Raw genomic sequence first — 22,802 nt, forward strand, 5'->3', positions numbered from 1 at the left:
GCGGTGGCTCACGCTTGTAATCCCAGCACTTTGGGAGGCCAAGGCAGGTAGATCATGAGGTCAAGAGATCGAGACTATACTGGCTAACATGGTGAAACCCCATCTCTACTAAAAATATAAAAATTAGCCAGGCGTGGTGGCGGGTGTCTGTAATCCCAGCTACTTGGGAGGCTGAGGCAGGAGAATCGCTTGAATCTAGGAGGTGATGGTTGCAGTGAGCCAAGGTTACACCACTGCACTCTAGCCTGGGTGACAGAGCCAGACTCAGTCTCCAAAAAAAAAAAAAAAAAAAAAAGACTACTTTAAACAGGGCCAGGCACGGTGGTTCATGCCTGTAATCCCAGCAGTTTGGGAGGCGGAGGCAGGCAGATTACTTGAGACCAGGAGCTTAAGACCAGCCTGGCTAACACAGTGAAATCCTGTATGTACTAAAAAATAAAAAAAATTAGCCAGGCATGGTGGTGGGCACCTGAGTCTCGGTTACTTGGGAAGCTGAGGCAGAAGAACTGCTTGAACCTGGACCTGGAGATGGAGGTTGCAGTGAGCACAGATCATGCCACTGCACTCTAGCCTGTGTGACAGAGTAAGACTCCATCCAAAAAAAAGAAAAAAGAAAAGAATTACTTTATACAGGGATCCCGACCCATGCATAAGGCCTGGGCTTTTGATATCCGGTGTGGGAGAACACTAAAAACAAAGCCTAGGGCAGCTACACAGTTATTCAAAGAGTTAAAAGTCTAAAGAGAAAATGGACTTAATACATACACAGGTGTTTATTTAAAAAGCTTTTTTGCTGGAATTAAGTTATATCTTTACCTAGACACAAAACAGTTAGAATAAGTCAATGTTTTGTTTACTTTAAAAATTCTATTTTTCTAGAAAAGGCAATATTGAAAGGAATGTCTGCTAAGCAGGAATTAGTCAAGTTATTTTAAGGGGGGTAACAGAGAGAGGAGGGGGCTTTGAGAAACAGCATTCCAGGCAAAAGGAAAAGTATGCACAGAAGCCTGGCGGGCAAGAGAGTGCATGTGCTCAGGGACCTTCTGGGGGTTCAGCTTGGCTGGAGCTCACCCAGGGCAGCAAGAGATGAGTCTGGAGCAAGGGCAGTGGCTGGTCTCAACGAGCTCAGGATATCAGGATGGGGGAACTCGAGAGAAGCAAAGGGTCCCAGGAGCGGCATTCAGTTTGTGGACATGTGGATATGTCAGTAGGTAGCTCAATAGATGGTTCTGGAGATCAGGAGAGAAAGCCAACTTGGAAATTATTTGGAAATCATCAGTTTATGGATAGTAATTGGAGACATGGAAGCAGAGACTGCTTGGTGCTGGGGGATAAGAGACCAGGGCCAAGACAGGGCCTTGAGAAATATGCCTAAGGATGAGCGAAGAAAAGGACTGAGAAGCAGCCAGAGGCAGGAGAAAACCAGGAGAGAGTGGTGAAAGGCAGCTACAGGGAGAGCATCGAGCAGGCGGGGAGGGGCTGGCAGGGCCAGTGTTGAGGTGAACCCAGTGTCTGGAGGTGACTCTGGGAGAGCCCCTGCGGCTGGGCGGGCTGGGGTAGGAACTGCGCCTCCTCTGCTACAGGAGGAGGGGAAGCATTGATGCAGGGATGTTTAGGATCTGGGTAACAGAAAGTTGAGAAATTTCTCAAATGATAACCTCGGATTTTCTCTCTGAGAGTAAGGCACAAGATGGTGGAGTAAGATTTGAGGAGAACAGGGAGTTTGAAATAGGATCCATCAGAATGACAGGGACTTCAAGAGTTCAAGATGATGGACTGAGCACATGCACCATACTAAGTGAACACATTAAGGGAAAAAGATCAAAAACAAAATACAGATTCTTAGTGGACCAGAGATCTGGAGAATCTCTAAGAATGAAGATAGGCTGGAAGCCACGGCAGTAAGCAGGGTCTGCTGCAGAACTGCGGAGGCCCAGGCTGAGTGAGAGTTCATCCTCGCTGTGTCTCTACCGCAGACACTGGGCTAGGCACTGGCTTCTGCTGCAAAAGATGAGTGCAAACTGAGAATGGGGGTGGGGCGTGAGGAAAATACAGTGCAGGCTCCAGTGGAGAGGAGAGACCACGGGTCTGTAGAGGCCCCAATCGGAATAACATGCATCCTTTCTATGGGAGCCCAGGTGTAAGAGCAGAGTTGGACTGAGCTTGAATTGGAGTTTGCCGAATGGGAAGATGGAAGGGTGATAGGCCAGGGGCATAAGGCTATTAGCAAGAATGCAATTCAGTCAGTTATCTTAGAGCTGGAGTTGCAAATCACATATGCGATCGAATTCAACTATTTACTCAGCATCCATCACAGACCAAAGAACTGCCATCTGCTCTATAAGTTAACGATCATTTAAAGCTGACCTTAAACTTCAGCAGGCACAGGGACCCTGCTGAAACACAGACCCTGACTGAGTGGGGCTGGGCGGGGCCTGAGGTTCTGCATTTTTCACCAGCTTCTGGCTAATGATGCTGTGGTGGGTCTGAAGACCACTCTTTTTTTAAAAAAAACAATGTATTTTTTAATTGACAAAAATGATATATATGTATCATGTGCAACATAGTGTTTTGAAATATGTATACATTTGGAATGGCTAAATCGAGCTAATTAGCATGCATTACCTCACATACTCACCATTTTTTGTGTTGAGAACACTTAAAATCTACTCTCTTAGTGATGTTCGAGAATACATTGTCACTAACTAGTGTCATCATGCTGGACAATAGCGCTCTTGAACTTACTCTTATCTAACTGACACTGTGTATCCTTTGACCAAAGCTACCCACCAACCCCCAGAATAGTGAAACTCCACTCTGAACAGTGAATCTGAAAAGGTTTTGCTTTACCTTGTGGGGAGCTGACCTGCCCTATGGTACAGCTTACCAGCCAGGTGCTGGAATGCCCACTGTTACATCTCCAGAACCTCTGTTAGCCAGCTGATAACATGTGGCAGGTTGAATTGGCCATAATAGGAGTTTTTACATTACAGAAATCTACAAATGAAGGCTGACTAGACCTATGTAACAGTGAGGCGTGCTATAGAATAGGCTGCTTCATCAGGGATCATGGGAGCAAGTTTTCAGTTGGCCTCTGTGTTTCATTCATACTTTGATAACGAGGCCATTGGTCCCGATTGCTGTGTCACATGTTGTGCCTTCTGGAAAGCATTAAGGGAACTGACTTATCTCTGCTGCATCAGAGGACCTAACAGAGGCATACACTTGCTGATACCCTGTTTGTCCTATGAGCCAACCTAGAGAAGTAGGCTTGTGGGAAGAAAGAGGGGGACTGCGAGGTTGTTATGGGCAAAGAGTGACTTGCTGGACATTCCCACCCATGTTGCACTGTATTTCCCCAGCTATCTCCGGGCAATAGGCTGACCCGGGCATGGGTGTACCAGGGTGCCCTTTCAAAGTCCCAGGGTGCACTACCAGGCTGATGCTCAACCTCTAGTTGGAAAATGTGAAAAGTGATTCTCCACCATGGTAAGTGGGTAACTTCCATAAGATCTGCTTCACTTACTGGCCTTTAAAATGGAGGTAGTTTCAGGCTGGGCATGGTGGCTCCTGCCTGTAATCCCATCACTATCGGAGGGCAAGGCAGGTGGATCACAAGGTCAGGAGTTCGAGACCAGCCTGGCCAACATGGTGAAACCCTGTCTGTATTAAAAATGCAAAAATTAGCCAGGTGAGGTGGTGGGCACCTGTAATCCCTGATACTCGGGAAGCTGAGGCAGTGGAATTGTTTGAACTCGGGAGGTGGAGGTTGTAGTGAGCTGAGATCGTGCCATTACACTCCAGCCTGGGTGACAGAGCAAGACTCCATCTTGGAAAAAAAAAGTAGTTTTTTTCTTAAAAACAAAACATACATCTAATATGGTCAGAGAAAACCAACTGAATCACTTTTGGTGACAGTTTGGGGAAGACAATGAAATCCCTCTGCTAAAAAAAAAAAGGGACCTGTGGGTCATGCAGTTTTAATTTCCTCTATCTTTCTTTCTCTTTTCTTATTCTTTTTAATTTCATGAACCTGCTTAAGGCACAAAGCCTCTCCTGAATCCCTCAGCTGTCTGGCAGATGCATTGCTGCCAGTGCTGCGCAGGTGACTATGCCAGGCTGAAGTTCCACAGCTGTGACTCAACGCACCTTCAAATCCGCTTGCTGGATGACAGTGAAATGCTCCCAGGGGCTCCTGAGAAGGTGGTGGGAGAGAAGAGCCACCCAGGAGCTCCTCCATTCCTCGGAAGAGGAGTCTGCTGGGGAGTGAGTCCAGTGGCAGCAGGCTCTGGTTTACGTGAGCCGAGGCTGGCCAGGGACCCCAGAGATGCAGGTGAAAGGCTGTGCTGTGAGCCACATCCCTGCTTAGGCCCCCTTCCAGGGGAAGCGAAATAAAGCCCCGGGAGATGGCAGAGCTTCTTCTCATCTAGAACAATGGCATGATGACATGCTACCCATGTGGCCAAACTCCTCCTCTTCCTCCCATGTACCCATCGGTTCCATCCCATTCATTTGCCAGTTATTACAGGAGCACCACGGGCAGGCCACAAAGCTGGTGCTGTGGAGATGATACATCTTAGTGGAGGAACAGAGGGACTGGCCTGGGGATGGGCGGAACGGGGGAAACGCCTAACTATAAACCCAAACATCTAAAAATCCGGAGGAGTCACAGGGAAGCGGGACCTTTGATGATGCCAGACATTTCAAGCCCTGTCTCAATGTGCTGACTCAAAATTTGCTGGTCCTGATCGGTGCCTGCCCCAGGGTTGTAAGTTTCTCCTCACTGGGGTCCTCTTTCCAGGAAGGCATGTGAAGTGGGGATGGAGCAGTGCACAGCAGAGTAACAGTCCTGAGAAGACTCAGGCGAGCCAGAGGGAAAAGGCCTCCAGCCAGCAAGTGAGTGTGTGTGTGTGTGTGTGTGTGTGTGTGCACGCGCGTGCTTTCTTGGGCCAGCACTCTTCATTTAAGGATGTCTTCTGACTGCTCTGGGATGCAGGAAGCCACCCAGACCCCAGTTGCTGGACTCACTCAGAAGCAAGAATGCAGGGCCGAAGGCAGCATGAGAAGAAGCTGGTGGGGACTGGAACCAGCCCAGCCTGCTTCATGCTTACTCCGCTCAAGGGGGCGGGCCCTGCTAAGACTTGCCAATCCAAGTCAGTACAGCCTAAGGACTCTGCCTGGGCGCTGCTGGAAGACTTGGGGACACCCCCAAAGGAGGAAGGTGTCTTTCTGGGAGCCACTTGCACAGTGGTGTTGATCATGGCAATCCTGCATGTGGTATTCCATGCGGGAAGGGCAGTTCCACTGGGAGCTCCCCTTTACACAGGGTTTCCACACCAGAGCTCAAATGGACAGCTGTTGGAGTGCTAACTAAAGAAATGAACAGCAGAAACAAACATATGCCCACCAACGATTCCAAAGGAGCTCTGCACCAGCAGGTGCCGGTCCTGATCAAGTCAGGTTAGAAGTCTGATGACCCCTTTACCTGTTCCGGATCCCACGACATCCCGGCTGGGTGACTCGGCCATGGCATCAGCGAGCCGCTCCCGGAGGCCCTCCTCGGTATGCTCCATGGAGGACATGTGCCGCAGCCCGAAGCCCTCGGGCCAGCTCCCGCATACCTCCAACAGGGTCACGCTCCGGTCAAAGGTACCTGTGGCACACACGGGACATCTGACGTTGAGTCCACACCTTCAGAGAGCTGGCCGTTCTTGTCTCCCTCCCACCCGCTCCTTTCCATACCCAGGGTCCATTTTCGTCTTTCTGCAGGATGGAAGCACACTGCGAAACAGCATGTGTAACGCAGAACAAAGCAGCTCAGGCCGCTGAGAATGCACAGATCTCTGGAATGAATTCTGTGACACTGAGGCCGGTGGTTTTAAAACTGTTTCTGAGGAGCTACAGGGTTCCCCTGGTCTTCAGTGACCACCTCAAGAACTGAGACAGGGGAAGACAACCTCCTTCCCAGGTTCAACCCACACATTCCTACTTTCCTCTTTTTGATACAATGAGATTCCACTTAAAATTTCATTTAGGGCTGGGAGTGCTGCCTCACACCTGTAATCCCAACAGTTTGACAGGCCAGTGCAGGAAGACCGCTTGAGGCCAGGAGTTTGAGACCAGCCTGGTCAACAGAGTGAGACCCTGTCTCTACAAATAAATAAATAAATAAATAAATAAATAAATAAATTTTCATGTAAAGAAGGGGTTATATAGCCTAATGTTTTTTAAAGCTTTCTTAACCATTATATCCTATAACTATAACCAACCTTCTCATTTATCGTTGAAGTTCAGAGATGTTATGGCCCAAGATCGAACAGCAAGTCTGTGGCAGACAAGGTCCAAGAACTGGCTCTCCTGATGCCTCAGTTTCGAACGTGTTCTACTTCACCAGCTAGTCTCCCAGCTACCCAAGGACAAGTGAACAACCAGGGATACCAGCAAAGAGTTGGGTGATAGCATCTTCGGCAAGGATCTGTCCTCAAGCCAAAGCTGCTCCCCAATTCCAAAAAGTACGTGGCGTTCTGCTGAACGCTAAGATTAGATTTTACATGCGAGATCACTTCAGAGTCCTAACTGAAATTATTCTACTTTATTATACAGGAGGTCTTCTGTGAAAGCTTATTTCATCTACTCTCTCTTGGAAGGAGATTATAGTCATGCTTCGTTGCTTTACACACACACCATTTCCTCAGCGATTAGGTAACTGAATCCACTGCATTTATTGGGCTTGGTTCCTGCCAGCACCAGGAAGATGGGGAAAAAAATGCAAATGCCAACGTTTCCCAAAGTTAAAAGTACACGAAACATACACTCTTTATCAGGCCTTGCTTCTCTTCTTTGATCAGCTGTCAGAAACTATCTTCCCCAGGCAGTCAGGACTGGGCAGCGTCAGCACACACTCCCTACCAATGACAGGTGGTAATAGAGAGGGTGCGAGCCCCAGCCTCGGCAGGCGGCCCTGCCTCTGATAATGGCCACAGCAGTGAGGTGATAACCGTGAGTAAACACTCCGACAGCCGGTGACTCCATACATCAGCAAAGAGGACCAGATAATCCTGAACTCTCCTGGCCAGACAAAGACCCTTGGCCAGCCCGCTGCGATTTATATGTGTGGCAAGGGTCACTACTGGCTCCTGAATTTCATCAGCCAAGTTTGGCTTTGATTTATCTCATACCTACTTGGAGGGAAGATTCCTGGCACTGGGAGAATGGGCAGCATCTGTAAGTACATCTCCCCAAAAAGAGGCCCCCTTGGGAGTGGGTTGCTTGGGATCAAGTCAGGTAGGACTTGAGAATGGGGAGCTCCCTATACCACCTCTCTCCAACAAGAAGGGTCAGGCTGTAGATCTGGTAAGCTAGGTGCTGGAAATTGGGGGTGTGGGGCTGGGTGTCAGATGATTCTCCCAGGGCCTGAACTGCACTAGAGCCATGCACTGGCAGTGCCAAGCCCAGAGCAACATTCAACTACCCTTGGCAGCAATTCCCAGGTGCCCAGCTCCTTAAGGAGGAGGTCTCTGGCATATGCTAGGGCTGCTGACATACACTAGGCTTTTGATTCTGCTGCCTACTCACTGCGTGATGCATGGCCAGTCCTTCTAACTCCTTTTCCATCTCTAAAGTAGAATGAATAACCCTTTGCCCTGTTGCACAGGAGTGAAGAGATTAAGCGAAGTCCCCACTTCCAGCACTTCCCCAGTCTTACTTGACAAGATCTAGTGCTACAGTGCTACAGCCTCATCATTTTTCTGAAGGGTCTGCATGGGACACAGGGGCATAATGATAACAAGAAAACGGAGGCCCTCCTCCTCCCTGTACACTCAGCTTTTTTTTTGAGACAGTCCTGCTCTGTCACCCAGGCTGGAGTGCAGTGACGCAATCTCGGCCCACTTCAACCTCCACCTCTTGGATGCAGGTGATTCTCATGTCTCAGCCACCTAAGTAACTGGGACTACAAGCACGTGCCACCAAACCTGGCTAATTTTTGTATTTTACAAAATACAATGATCAAGCGAACAGATCACTTGAGGCCAAGCGTTCAAGATCAGCCTGGACAACATGGTGAAATCCCATCTCTACTAAAAACACAAAAAATTAGCTGGGCATGGTGGCGTGCACCTGCAATCCCAGTTACTTGGGAGGCTGAGGCAGGAGAATCACTTGAACCTCGGAGGCAGAGGTTGCACTGAGCCGAGACTGCACCACTGCACTCTAGCCTGGGTGACAGAGTGAGACTCTGTCAGTTAATCAGTCAATCAAAGTTATAGCAAGAAAGGTTCGGGTAAGAGTGGAGCCAGTCCATAAGAGATGGTAAAGGCCTGAGGGGTGTGTAATATTTTAAGGAACAAAGTAACATTACACAGGAGAAAAGAATCATGAGCTAGTATCAGAGTGGAGGATGGAAACAGGCCTGGGCTTCAGGGTAGACTAATGCCTGTGAGCTGTACGATTCCAGGCATGTGTCTCTGATTCCTCATCCACAAAAACGGAAAAACAATACAACCACATAGGACTATTGTGAGGGCTGCAGTAGATAAATGTAAAAGACCTGACACACAGTGAGTGTTCTGCAGATAGGTGTGTTCACGAATATGTTCTTATTGACAAATGTGTATACCTTTATACTGCTTGAGGCATCTTCATAAATTTTGACTATCACAATGATCCTGAGAGGGAGTAGAGGTACTATCCCCCATTTATGGTGATGAACCTGGAAGCTCTAAGAGGTTAAATGACATGTTGAAAGTCTCTGAGAAACAGATCTGGAACAAGGGTCCCTAATTCTTAGCTTGGAGCTCATTCTATCAGCTCACACACTGTTTCCCTTAGCAGCACCTGGAGTAGAGAGATGTTTTGTTTTTTTGAGACAGGGTCTCACTCTTTTGCCCAGAGTGAAGTGCAGTGGTGCAATCACTGCTCATTGTAACCTCACCTTCCTGGGTTGAAGTGATCCTCCCACCTCAGCCTCCCGAGTAGCTGGGACTACAGGTGCACACCACCATGCCCAGCTAATTTTTTGTCAAGACAGGCTTTCGCCATGCTACCCAGGCTGGTCTCAAACTCCTGTGCTCAAGTGATCCACCCACCTTGGCCTCCCAAAGTGCTGGGATTCCAGGCGTAAGCCTCTGTGCCTGGCCAAGAACTATTACATGTGTAAACCACTTCTATCTTTCTTGCCATTCTGAGAACTTCTGTCACCTTCACCCAATGACATTTAAAAATCTTTCCCACTCCCAACCAGCCCAAGTTGCTCAGAGTTTGGTAGTAATGACAATGAGTCACCCTGTCTGCTTGATTGCGCAGGCAAGAAAAAAAAATGTGATAGTAGGTCTATTCTCTCTTAGCATGGGCACGACAAGGAAGTTGTGGAAGAAGACAGGAGATACCAGAAGTGTTCAGTAAAGGAGCACTTGACCATTTCTCCTGTCCTGAGACATCATGGAGAGGATGCAATCAGTGGTCCTGCTTATACTGCTAGGAGTCCCATCAGAGGCTCTGCCATACCTGCTGTCTCTCTCCCTTCCACCCTCGCAGGCTCTTTGCTGAGAACAGCAAAGGCGCTCCTGGAATCTCCCTGTCCTGGAGTAGAGCAAGGCTGCAGGTGTGTTTCAGCAGGCACCCGGGTGAAGAGGCCAAGCCCTTGGAGGGTGAGGTCATCTCTGGGCTCTTAGGAAACTGTACATCTTGTCCGTGTTGATGGCGCAGCTATCACTCATCTTACCAGCCCAGGGACACTCCATCAGATGAGCTGGCTCTTTGAGCCCCATTACAGGGGAAAGGGTCAGTTTCAAGGAGGGAGAAGCTACTCACTTTAGTGCAGGCTGTTTGCAAAGGACAAAATAAACAGGCTTGGCAACAAAGATCTTTTTCAGAAGCAGTACTCTACTATTTACAAAGCCCTCTCACATTTGTTATTTCAGTTAACTCACACATACATCAAATATTGGTTAGTGTCCACTCTGACATGAGTCGAGCACTATACTAAGGTACAGAGGGAGTTTTTTTGTTTTTTTAAAAAGAGGAGCTTATATGACTTCACCAAACCATGGGAAGCAGCAATTATCACTATTTTGTAGATTTCCATCTTACTGAGTTTCAGAGACATGAGGCAGCTGGTTCTAAGTTCAGCAGTCTTCCCAGGATATCTCCTGGAGATTCTTTCCTTCAGGGCTGCCTCCTGCCCTGAATACCATTTTCTAAGAATGAGTTCAAGTCTTACCGGCTCAACTACCGAAGGTATGAAGAATACTCTTGCTCAAACTCTAACGGCAGAAAAAGTTCTCTATCTTTCCAGGTAAAGTTGATAAAAGCTAGGCACTTATTCAAAAAATGTGTGCTTGCATATACAAAATGATGCAAGCAATTAGCCTCTGAAACCCACCTGTGAACCCCAGGTTAATTAGATCATTCCTATGGCCGTATTTCTGTACTGCCTTACACTGTTCACATGAACTGCTTTTCCAACTAGTTTAGAAGCTCCAGAGGGCATGAATTCCTCCATAATGAAAATAGGCACAGAACTTTGTACATCATGCTTCCTCAAAACAGGTTCATTTATTGGCTGATTATGACCAGCTGGGAAATCTGACAGTCACTTTGGAGTCAACACCCTTTGGGTGGGGTACCAGAGCCTGAATATCTAGGGTCAGAGTAGGCAGAAAATGGAGTTAAAATTAAAAGAGAGGAAGGAAGAAGAAGATAAGTGAGCAGAAAACAATGTCACGATTTTACCCTACTGCCTTCTGTGTACTTACTTTAGATTTCGAGGCACTGGAAATTAGAAAAACAAAACAGTCTGCCTAGGATGGCAGAGAGAGTTGGTCTCATCCAGGTGAGCGTCCCAAATCCTGCTTCCCAGCTTGGCATCCTGTGCTATACTCTTTCCCCAGAGGAGAAATGGGTCAGGTTCTTGGGTTTCACAAACCCATTAAAGGCATGCTGTGACAGCTGGCAAACTGGCAGCTCCTGGGGAGGCTTGGGGAACACGTGCTTTACCTTTGTATACCATTGTTAAAGGGGCAAGGAAGCCCAGGGGCTGCAGGTGGAGGGGACAGGTAGGATGCACCTTTAAGCTGATAGTGTCTAATCACACCCTAGCTATTTATGAGACCGTGACACAGCCTCTGCTTTGCATTAATTAGGTTCAGCCCAGGTTGGGGCTTTGCTGAGAGCCTGTTGATCAGATTTCCAACTACCAGGGAGACCAGATACCAAAAGCAAAACCAGCAATAAGCAATGCTTTACAAGATGTTAGCCCTCCCGGGTGAGAGGTTGTGGTGATGATGTCTACAATAACTAAGAAACGATCCCAGGCATGATGAGGGGACCAGTGTAGAGGAAAGCCTCCTGGCCAAGCTTACCAAACTGCTCACCAAACTGAGCTTAAGGCTGCTGCTGTGGGGACACCTCTTTCTCCACAGTTCCTGTAAGCACAGGCTGACATTAGCTCTTCTTGGTGCAATGGTCAATTTCATGTTGTCAACCTGACTGGGCTAAGGGATGCCCAGATAGCCAGTAAGGCTTATTTCTGTGTGTGTCTGGGAGGGTGTTTCTGGAAGAGATTAGCATTCGAGTTGGCAAACTGAGGAAAGAAGATTGCCCTCACCATTGTGGGTAGGTATCATTCAACAGAGGGCCTAAATATATTAAAAAGGGAGAGGAAAGGCAAATTCATTCTCTCTTTTTGAGTTAGGATGCTAACTCCTGCCCTTGGACACTGGCACTCCTGGTTCTCAGGCCTTTGAGCTTGGAGCAGGACTTACACCATCAGCTCCCCTGGTTATACACTACCAGCTTTCTTGATTCTTCACCTTCAGACAGCAGACAGTGACTTCCTGACCTCCATAATCACATGAGCCAATTCCCAAATAAATCTTCTTTTATCTATGCAATCTCTGTAGATATCTCTTTTATAGTTGTTTCCCTAGAGAACCCTAATACAATTGGTCATCAGATATGTCCACCGGCATATTATATATACCACAGCTATATTATATATCACACCTGTGGATACATCTGATAGCCAATTATATTAGGGTTCTCCCACGGTGACATATAGATATATATCAGATATTGTATATTATATGAATCGTATCACATGGTCCTGAGCCAGGGAAGAGGGGTTCGATAGCAACTGGACTAAGAATTTCTTTCCAATCTAACAAAGTTATTTTGACCAGGAGGCCACTTGCACAACTGCAATATGTGGTTATAATGCACACTCTAAAGGTCAGAACATAGATTACAAATCAAGATATTTAGGTCACAACTGGAATTCTCCCTTAACTTTGCTGGTTACTCTGGGCAAGTCACTAATCCCTCTGGGTCTAATATGTATATAGGTAATACATATAATACTCATAGACATGTATATAATTATGTCATTCGGACTATGTCATGACTAACAGATTAGTTCACTGTGGGAAGGCAGGTACGGTGAGAGGATATGGGGACCCCATCTGTCCCTCTCAATCCTTTAGATTGATTCCCAAGATAACAGCCTTCCCATATCCATAGACAGAGCAAGCAGGCCTGGAGTCCAGCAATCTTTTATGACTCTGATGATCTAATGTCCACCAAACTTGTGACAACTAGTGAACCATGATATGCATCCACTTGGCTGTGAGGTTTGGGTTTTGGGCATTAGGTTATTCTTAAACGATACGACTCGTGTTTAGAAGTGGACTGAGCAGAGAAAGGAAAGGTACCAATACAGCAAAGAAATGCCTTCGCCAGTGTTGAAAAGCCAGGAGACATTGATGTGCCAGGTGTGGTGACAGCATGCACATCTGTTCTCACAGGCCCTCAGGGGCCCCAGTGAGAAGCAACTATTCCTTGGTCAGAAGTCCATGAGCAGACTACCAGGTGTGGCCAACATGGTCCAGAGCCAGGGAAGAGGGGTTTAACAGCAACTGGACTAAGAATTTCTTTACAATCTAACATAGTTAGTTGGACAAGGAGGCCATTTTCCCAACTGCAATATATGCAATAGCATAATGCACACTTTAAAGGTTAGAACATAGATTACAAATCAAGACATCTAGGTCATAACTGGAATTCTCCTATTAACTTTTCTGGTTACTCTGGGCAAGTCTAGTACTAATCCCTCTGGGTCGATTGGTCTGTCTCTGTCTCTCTCTCTCTCAACTATTCTATTTTTCTCTCAGCAGAATCATCCCTCTAGGTCTTAATTTTCCTATTTATGACACAGAAAATAAATAAATGATGTCCATTTAAGGGGTTCACATTGGCACTAAAATTGCAATGTCATCAACAATAATGTTCTACCAGAAAATGGTGTCTGATATTTGATGTATCCTAGGGCAAAAGCTTCCAATTTCATTTTCTACAAACCAGAGGACAATCAGCAATCATACCATAAGAGTTTTGTTTTTACCCAATTAAAGGCATACGTTAAGCAGAAGACCTGGGTTCAAATGCCAGCTCTTGTTACTTTCTCACTGCATGACCTCGGGAGAGTCATTTTCCTCTTTGAACCTTGGTTTCCTTATCCACTACAATGGGTAGAATGGTGTTCATTCCCTTCCACCCCACCTCCGAAAAGATATGTCCAGCTGGAGCCTCAGAATGTGGCCTTAAATGGGGTCCTTGCAAATGTAATTAAGGATCTCAAGTTGAGATCATCCTGGATTTAGGGCGACTCCTACATCTAATGACTGGTGTCCTTAAAAGAGAAAAGAGGGGGCTGGGCGTGGTGGCTCACACCTGTAATCCCAGCACTTTGGGAGGCCAAGGCAGGCGGATCACGAGGTCAGGAGTTCAAGACCAGACTGGCCAACATGGTGAAACCGCATCTCTTACTAAAAAATACAAAAATTAGCTGGGCATGGTGGTTCGTGCCTGTAATCCCAGCTACTTGGGAGGCTGAGGTAGGAGAACCGCTTGAACCGGGACCCGGAAGGTGGAGGTTGCAGTGAGCTGAGATCGCACCACTGTACTCCAGCCTGGGCTACAGAGCAAGACTCCATCTAAAAAAAAGAGAAAAGAGGGGATCACAGACACAGACGGAAGAAGCCCATATGAAGACAAAGACAGATTTGAGTTATCCTGCCTAAGCCAAGGGATGCCGGGAGCTGTGAGAAGCCTGGAGAGGCAAGGGAGGACAGCGTGGCCCTGCTCACACGCTGATTTCAGACTTCTGGCCTCCAGAAATACAAGAGAATACATTTGTTGTTTTAAGTCACCAAGTTTATGATAATTCCTTAAAGCAGCCTAGGAAAATAATAAACCTATAAAACAGGGAAACAAATATTTGGCTTCCAGGGGTATTGTGAGCATTAGATCAGAAAGTGTATGAAAGAGTATATTAAACAAAAGTTGGCCGGGCGCTGTGGCTCATGCCTGTAATTCCAGCATTTAGGGAGGCCAAGGCGGGTGGACCACCTGAGGTTGACAGTTTGAAACCAGCCTGACCAATATGGTGAAACCCCATTTCTACGAAAAAATATAAAAATTGGCCAGGCATGGTGGCATGTGCCTATAGTCTCAGCTACTTGGGAGGCTGAGATAGGAGATTGCTTGAACCCAGAAGGCGGAGGTTCCAGTGAACCATAATTGCACCACTGCATTCCAGCCTGGGCAACAGGGCAAGACTGTCTCAAAAAAAAAGAAAGAAAACAAAAGTTATGGGAGGCCACTGTTTTGAACTGAGCTCCTGCACTAGACCCCACCGACCAGACCAAAATGAAATGAAATTACCCATGGTAAATGCCACATAATCAAACTGAAACTTTAAGGAAGCAGACAGATCCCAAAACAGACCAGCTATTTCTGAAAATGGGAGATTTCAGGCTAACTGAGTCAGGGCAGACTTTAATCCTTTATGAAAAACAACCCAGCTGGGCGTGGTGGCTCACGCCTGCAATTCCAGCACTTTGGGAGGCCGAGGCAGGCAGATCACCTGAGGTCAGGAGTTCGACATCAGCCTGGCCAATATGGTGAAATCTTGTCTCTATTAAAAACACAAAAAATTAGCCAGGCATGGTGGCAGGCAGCTGTAATCCCAGCTACTCGGGAGGCTGAGGCGGGATAATCACTTGAACCTGGGAGGCAGAAGTTGCAATGAGATTGTACGACTGCACTCCAGCCTGGGTGACAGAGAGAGACTCCCTCTCAAAAAAAAAAAAAAAAAAAACAGAAAACAAGAAAACAACCCTGAAGTAACCTGTTAACTAATCAGCTTTTTGTTTGTTTCCTTGATCTCACCTTATAAAACCCGCTGTTCTCCTATTGGCCAGTGGGAACTCTCATTCTATTTTGTAGAATGGAGGCTGCCCAGATTCATGAATCACAAATAAAGCCAATTAGATCTATAATGAAGTTTGTTATAATTTTGTCGTTTGACAAGTGCTTTATAAGCTGTACAGGCCCATTCAAAATTAGAGGATTACCCTTGGGCTCTGTAAGCAGCTCTTCTTAGGGGCAGTGGGATTCTATGAAAGGGTAAGAGAGTGACTGAGGGAACACTGGGTCAGAGGCAAGCAGCCAGAGGAGCAATACTGGGGCGGGGAACAGCCGCCTCAGCTCCTAGTCTGGGCAGTAGGCTGACTAATTACTTGTCAATTACATAGCCAGGGCCTTGGTGGGGAGTAAAAGCATATAGTGAGGATGTGTACCCCACTTTCTCTGAGGATGCCTGCAGGGGGCACAGGAGAGTAGGGGAAGCGACCTCTTAGCTCTGATCTCCCCACATCTAAGGGTGAAGACAGAACTTTGTAGCTTCCTAAATTCTTTAATAAGCAGGCAGAATTATACTCGACATGGGTAAGAATGGAATGAGATAGACTTGTGGGCAGGAATATCACTGGTATAAGCTATCTGAAGGGCAATTTGGCAATATGTATTAAGAATCAAGCCTGGATGTGATGGCTCACACCTGTAATCCCAGCACTTTGGGAAGCTGAGGCAGGCAGATTACCTGAGGCCAGGAGTTCAAAACCAGCCTGGCCAACATGGCAAAACCCTGTCTCTACTAAAAATAGAAAAATTAGCCAGCCATGGTGGCGCATGCCTATAGTCCCAGCTACTCGGGAGACTGAGGAAGGAGAATCGCTAGAATCCAGGAGGCAGAAGTTGGAGTCTGCTGAGATTGCGCCACTGCACTCCAGCCTGAATGACAGAGGGAGATACTGTCTCAAAAAAAAAAAAAAAGAATTAAAAACATGCCCAACTAACGACCTAGGCAGGGATGCCACTTCCAGAACTCTAGGCCAAGCACATAACCTACGAAGCAACAACCTTCATGCATAAACACTCATTGCCATTCTAACACGACCCTGTACTACGGTACTTGTTAGGAAAATTATACTTCATTCTTGCAGTAGAATATAAGGTGGTGGTCATAAACATGATGTTTATAATTAGAAATTCTGCGCTTGGCCTACAGTTTTTGTAATCAGTTTTTAAAAATATAAGAAAAGAAAAAGTTGAGAGAGAATAAAATGCCTCCTGGGAGAAGCACTCATGCTAGGACCAGGCGGTGGGCCTGTACGAAGTGTGGGAGGGGCCTGACCTTGCTGCCATGCCTCCTCTGTCAAATCTGGTGTTCACCCTGACTCAGCCAGGGGCAGGTCGGCCTGCAGCTCCATGGCCCATGTCTGACTCTTCTCCCAGTGGCCATGGCTGGCTGCACGCAAGGTTGACTCATCCCTGTGTACATATGGCATATTTATTTTTAATTCATATTAGGAATGTGCACCAACTTGTGTGTGAAAAATGGCGGAAATGATTCCACCTCTGTACAAATGTCATACATCAGATCAGAAAGGGCTAGAACAACAACTCTGGAAGGAGTTGATTTTAAAATCAAGTCCCTTTATCTGTCCTCTTTGTCTCCCCTCCCCACAACTAACCTCTGGATAAACAGGCCCAGCTTCCTGGGAGGCACCTTTTCATGACTGTCAAGAACTATCTGGGCCCTTCAGTGACATCATGAGGTCACTGAGCAGGTCTGTGAGCCCAAGAGATCAGTCATCAGCATAGGTCCAGGTAAGGAGAATCTTTTTTTTTTTTTTTTTTTTTAGGGAGGGAAGGAGGAAGGGAGGAAGGCAGGAAGGGAGGGAAGGAGGAAGGGAGGGAGGAAGGAAGGGATGAAGGGAGGGGGAGGGAAGGAAAGGGAAGGAAAGGAAAGGGAAAGGGAAAGGGAAAAGGAAAAGGAAACGGAAAGGGAAAGGGAAAGGGAAAGGGAAAGGGAAGGGAAGAAGGGAAGGGAGGAATTCAAGCAATGAGAGAGACATTGCCGACCTGGATCTAGAGGTTTACAAGTTGATTTTTTGAGAGAAGGAAAGAAAAAAAAATGAGTAAAGGAGAGAAACAAAGAGGAAGAGAGAGAGGGAGGGTGAACGGAAATATTGCTTTATTCTGAAAAAAAAATGGGTATTAATAATGGCCAATCAATGTTTCATTTAAACCTATGAGTAGGTGTGATGTGTTATTCACAAGAATGTATATTTTATGTATTTGAAGTGGAGAGCTCTATAAATATTTATTAAGTTTATTTGTTCCAGATCTGAGTTCGAGTCCTTGATATCCTTATTAATTTTCTGTCTCATTGAATCTAGGTCTCTATGTATCTGGGTGTTAGGATCGTTAGCTCTTGTTGTTGCATTGATCCTTTTACCACTATATCTTTGTTGCTTTAAAATCTATTTTATCTGCTACGAGAATTGCAACTCCTGCTTTTTATTTATTTATTTATTTTTGCTCTCCGTTTGGTTGGTAAATCTTTCTCCATCCCTTTGTTTTGAGTCTTTGTGTATCCTTGCATGTGAAACAGGTCTGGATGTAACATGCCGTTGGGTTTTGGCTGTGTCTTTTGATTGGGGGATTTAGTCGATTTAAATTTAGGGTTACTGCCATTTGATGTTGACTGGCTGTTTTATCCATTTGTTGGTGTAAATTCTTCTTTATGTTGGTGCTCTTTACTTTTTGGTATATTTTTAGAAAGGCTAATACTGGTTGTTTCTTTCTGTGTGTAATGCCTCTTTCAGAAGCTCTTGTAAAGCAGGCCTGGTGGTAATAAAATCTCTGAGTACTTGCTTGTTCATAAAAGATTTTATTTTTCCTTCAGTTGTGAAGTTTAGTTTGGCTGGATATGAAATTCTGGGCTGAAGGTTCTGTTCTTTGAGGATGTTGAATATTGGCCCCCACTCTCTTCTGGCTTGTAGAGTTTCTGCTGAGAGATCTGCTATAAGTCTGATAGGCTTGCCTTTGTGGGTAACCTGACCTTTCTCTCTGGCTGCCCTTAGTATTTTCTCCTTCGTTTCAACCCTGGTGAATCTAACGATTATGTGCCTTGCGATTATGTGCTCTTCTTGAGGAATATCTTTGTGGTGTTCTCTGTATTACCTGGGGTTGAATACTGACCTGCTTTGCTAGCAGGAAAATTTTCCTGAATAATATTCTGAAGGGTATTTTCCAGCTTGGATTCATTCTCTCCGTCGCATTCGGGTACACCTATCAAACGTAAATTTGGTCTTTTCACATAGTCCCACATTTCTTGGAGACTTTGCTCATTCCTTTTTCTCCTTTTATCTCTAATCTTGTCTTCTCGTTTTATTTCATTAAGTTGGACTTTGACCTCTGATATCCTTTCTTCTGCTTGAACAATTCAAGTGTTTAAACCTGTGCATACTTCTCGGAGTTCCTGTATTGTATTCTTCAGTTCCATTAATTCACTTATATTCCTCTCTAAGTTGTCTATTCTCAATAGGATTTCGTCAAACCTTTTTTCAAAGTTCCTAGTTTCTTTACGTTGGGCTACAACATGTTCTTTTAACTCACAGAAGTTTCTTATTATCCATTCCCTGAAGAGTGGTTCTGTCATTGGGATGCGCTCGTTCTCCATCAAGCCTTGTTCCATTGTTGATGTGGAACTGTGATCATCTTTAGAGGGAGAGGCGTTCTGATTTTGAGTATTCTCAGCCTTTTTATGCTGGTTTCTTCCCATCATTGTAAATTTATCCTCCTGTCGTCTTTGAAATTACCAACTTTCAGATTAGGTCTCTTGATTGGACGTTCAAGTTGTTAGTTCACAGCAATCGGGAGCTGTTATCCAATCTTAACAGCGGTGTTAAGATTGATGGTGCTTTTCTGCCCAGGATTCTCCTGTCTGGCTTCCTTCTTGTGTCCATAATGGGCGACTCTGCCTTCCCCGGGCTCCAAACCTCGGTCAGAAGGGGAACCAGTCTCGTTTACTCTGCGCTGAGAGCTGCCGCGCTGTGGTGCTGTCTCAGGAGTCGTGCTGGGGACCCGTGTGGGTCCTCCAAACCTCGGTCAGAAGGGGAGCCAGCCCTGTTTACTCTGCTCCGAGAGCTGCTGTGCCAAGGTGCCGGTGAAACCGCTGCGCTGGCCATAAGATTTGCGCTGGTGACCCATGTGGTTCCTCCACTGGGGATCTTCTGCTCCGTGAGTGACCAGAATTTGTCTGAAAGTGTGGCGTCCTCTAGTTCTCTGCGCTTTGACTGAGAGCTGCAATCCTGAGCTGTTATCCATCGGCCATCTTGGATCGTTACCCCGGTAAGGAGAATCTTGACTGGCTCTACACTCAGAACAAACATAGAGGTGGTGCTTCAGGGAACAGGAGAGCTTTCCAAGGCAGGGTGACACTGGCATTCCCAGACTGGACGCCAGATACCCTTTACTCTTCAACTTAAACTTGGCACACTCATGATTTTTCCCCCTCCAAGTGGGAAGAGAAGAATCATTTTGTAGCTTGGCTCCAATGAAAATGTTTCCTGGCTGGGCAAGCTGGCTTACGCCTGTAATCCCAGCACTTTGGGAGGCCAACGCAGGTAGATCACAAGGTCAGGAGTTCAAGACCAGCCTGCCTGACATGGTGAAACCCCGTCTCTACAAAAATACAAAAATTAACCAGGCATAATGGCAGGTGCCTGTAATCCCAGCTACTCGGGAAGCTGAGGCAGGAGAATTGCTTGAACTAGGAGGCGGAGGTTGCAGTGAGCCAAGATTGCACCATTGCACTCTAGACTGGGCAACAGAGACTCAGTCTCAAAAAAAAAAAAAAAAATTTCCTGTAGGTTGCCCTGACCTGCTTCTTCGGGTGGATAGAAAACGTACACAGAGGGCTGTGATAGGATTCCTATAGCAGGGCTCAGAATACACTTCCAAGACAAACTATCCTCGGAAACCTAACAATTCCTTGAATGGAAAAACACGGAACTGAATCTCTCAAGACAGCAAGCATACAAACCAGGTTTTTCTAGGACAGTCCTCATTCCAAAGAATTCAGTCTGTGGTCAGATATCAGGAAAGGTAAGAGAACTAACATTTGCCAGCCGTCCATTTTGCATCAGGCATAGCTAGCTACTTCATATACACTACTGCATTTAAATCATCCCAATAACTTTATAAAGTGGATGTTATTCCCCTTTTACAGTTCAAGAAACTGGCAGAAGTAAAATTTTTGCTGAAGATGACAAGATCAAGGGTACAGTCAGGATTCTGATTCTAGGTTCACTGGACTCCAAAGCCTGTAATTTCTCCACTAAAACCCATGCTGAATTTTTATTTTGAAAATATGGTTCCAGTACCAGTGAGGGGTTTTCAGCTGAGTCTTTCTATTTCAGAATTTTAAAGTGGTTCTTGCAGTTGGGTAGTAGGGGTGGGGGGAGCAACCCAGCTAAATCCTGTGATTTCTGTGCTTCACAAATAAGTCAAACATGAGGCTCTCGACTGAGAACTTTGAAGTCTGAAACCTGGGCCAAGAAGTGTTCTGTTTTTGTTAATCAAAGAAGATGCTTTAAAAACCAGATTTATCACGACTGGATTTCAGATGTGAAACCCAATATACACACAGACACGAGTGGCTTGTCCTCCTGGATTATTTCTGATCTTTCACTCTCCTCTGAGGATGTGTGTTTCCTCAGAGTGCGAACTCTCTGCCTCCCCAGCTGGCGGAGGTGTCTGGTGGCCCAGCTTTGCAGGCCTGGGCCCCTGCTGGCCTTGGGAATTTCAAAGACCAGGGAGGGATGGGTGGGCACACTGGCTCCGACTTGGAGCCAGTGGCTATTTTTTCCTCTAAGGCCCTGGGACAGCAGCTGTGGGGAAAGGAAGGGAGGAGTCCACCTGCCCTGAAGGGGAGGGGCCCAGATGTGCCTACAGTACTGGAGGAGTTGACTGGTTTGACGCCTGACCCATTTTTTTGTTTGTTTGTTTTGTTTTTTTTTTTTGAGACAAAGTCTAGCTCTGTTGCCCAGGACATCTTGCACCTCCTGGGTTCAAGTGATTTTCCTGCCTCAGCCTCCTGAGTAGCTGGGATTACAGGCACCCACCACCATGCCTGGCTAATTTTTGTATTTTTAGTAGAAACGGGGTTTCATCATGTTGGTCTCAAACTTCTGACCTTGTGATCCGCCCACTTTGGCCTCCCAAAGTGCTGGGATTACAGGCACCAACCACCACGCCTGGCTAATTTTTGTATTTTTAGTAGAAACGGGGTTTCACCACGTTGGTCTCGAACTTCTGACCTTGTGATCCGCCCACTTTCGCCTCCCAAAGTGCTGGGATTACAGGTGTGAGCCACTGTGCCCGGCTTCCTGACCCATATTGAGCTTTCTTATTTTGGTAGTCTCCTAACTATGTGGGTTTTAAAATGGCATTCCCAGCTTGGGCAATAAACATCTGTATTTGCAGTGTGCGGTCAACCTTCCACTTCTCTTGGCCATCTACACCATCAGCTCTCACTGCGATGGACAAACCTGTACCAGATTTTCAGGCTGGAGTGTAGGGTCAGGCCCTGGGATGTGGGATGATCTGGGCCTGGCCTGCTATTCTGACTTGGGGTAAAGTATTTTACAGGCCCTTACACCAAAGCTGTTCAACCAAACACTTGGCATAAGAAGAGCAGGCTAAGCAGCAACACTGTTCTGGAGTTGCTGGGGATGGTTTCCATCAGGCCCTGAGGCTTCAGGTGGGCAGAGGACCTTACACAAAGGGTGATGGGATTAGCATGAATGTGAAGGCCCGGATGTCCCTCACTCAAGGGCAGTGGAAGAGTCCACTGGAACAGGAAGTCTCTCACGAATGTCTCACATATTTTCACAGAATCAGTACGTATTTTCTCATAATTCTTTCCTTTTAGTTGTGGGATCACAGCAATTTTTACCACAGGCAGAACAGACACTGTCAACTCCATTTCAGAGATGAGAATGCCGAGGCTCGAGGTGGTTTAGTGACTTGCCTCAGTCAACTCAGTTTCTTACTGCCCACGGTTGTTGTGCGACCCTCTGTGAAGGTCTCAGTGAACAAACTGGTGCGCTGCAGAAGCATCATGGCTGCCTGCAGCGGGTGCAGAAGTGGAACCATTGCGGCGGACTGGTGAGTGACCTTGCTAAAATCTGACCAGTGGGTGCTCAGGGCTCTCGTCTCACAGGGACTTCCCTGACTTTCAGCCTCCTGTTCTGGTCTTGCAGCCTTGGGGGTGGGGGCAGCACTCAGCTTGGTATCACTAGAATTTATCACACAAGGTGTGCTAGGAGCCTGGGTGCCTGGGAAATGTCATTTCCTGCCTCGACATGCCAGACCATTTGCTCAGCCTTGGCTGGTCCCCTTGAGTCAGCAGCCCAGGTGTGGAAACCACGGAGAAAGCAGGGAAAAGTTGAGGAGCTGCAGGAACACACAGGGTGAGCCACGAGGTGCAGACATCTTAACAATGACAATAATCCCTCAGGCGCACACTGCTGTACCATTTACAAGGTGCTTTCACAGGCGTTTGCTCCCATAATCCTCACAACACCCCTAGGGAGGAAGACAAGGCAACCATT

General features: G+C 46.6%; 1 protein-coding gene across 8 annotated transcripts in view; it reads right to left on the bottom strand.

Annotated features, from left to right (window-relative positions):
• Positions 1-22,802, bottom strand: part of BCAS3 (BCAS3 microtubule associated cell migration factor) — a 754,554-nt gene that overhangs the window by 19,660 nt on the left and 712,092 nt on the right. For all 8 annotated transcript variants that reach the window (XM_078373699.1, XM_078373700.1, XM_078373696.1 and 5 more), the window contains one exon: positions 5,486-5,653. In XM_078373699.1, the coding sequence (XP_078229825.1) occupies positions 5,486-5,653 (168 nt within the window). The remainder of the gene's footprint in view (positions 1-5,485; positions 5,654-22,802) is intronic.

Source organism: Callithrix jacchus, chromosome 5, assembly GCF_049354715.1.
Source record: "Callithrix jacchus isolate 240 chromosome 5, calJac240_pri, whole genome shotgun sequence".
In the NCBI taxonomy this organism is placed as follows: domain Eukaryota; kingdom Metazoa; phylum Chordata; class Mammalia; order Primates; family Cebidae; genus Callithrix; species Callithrix jacchus.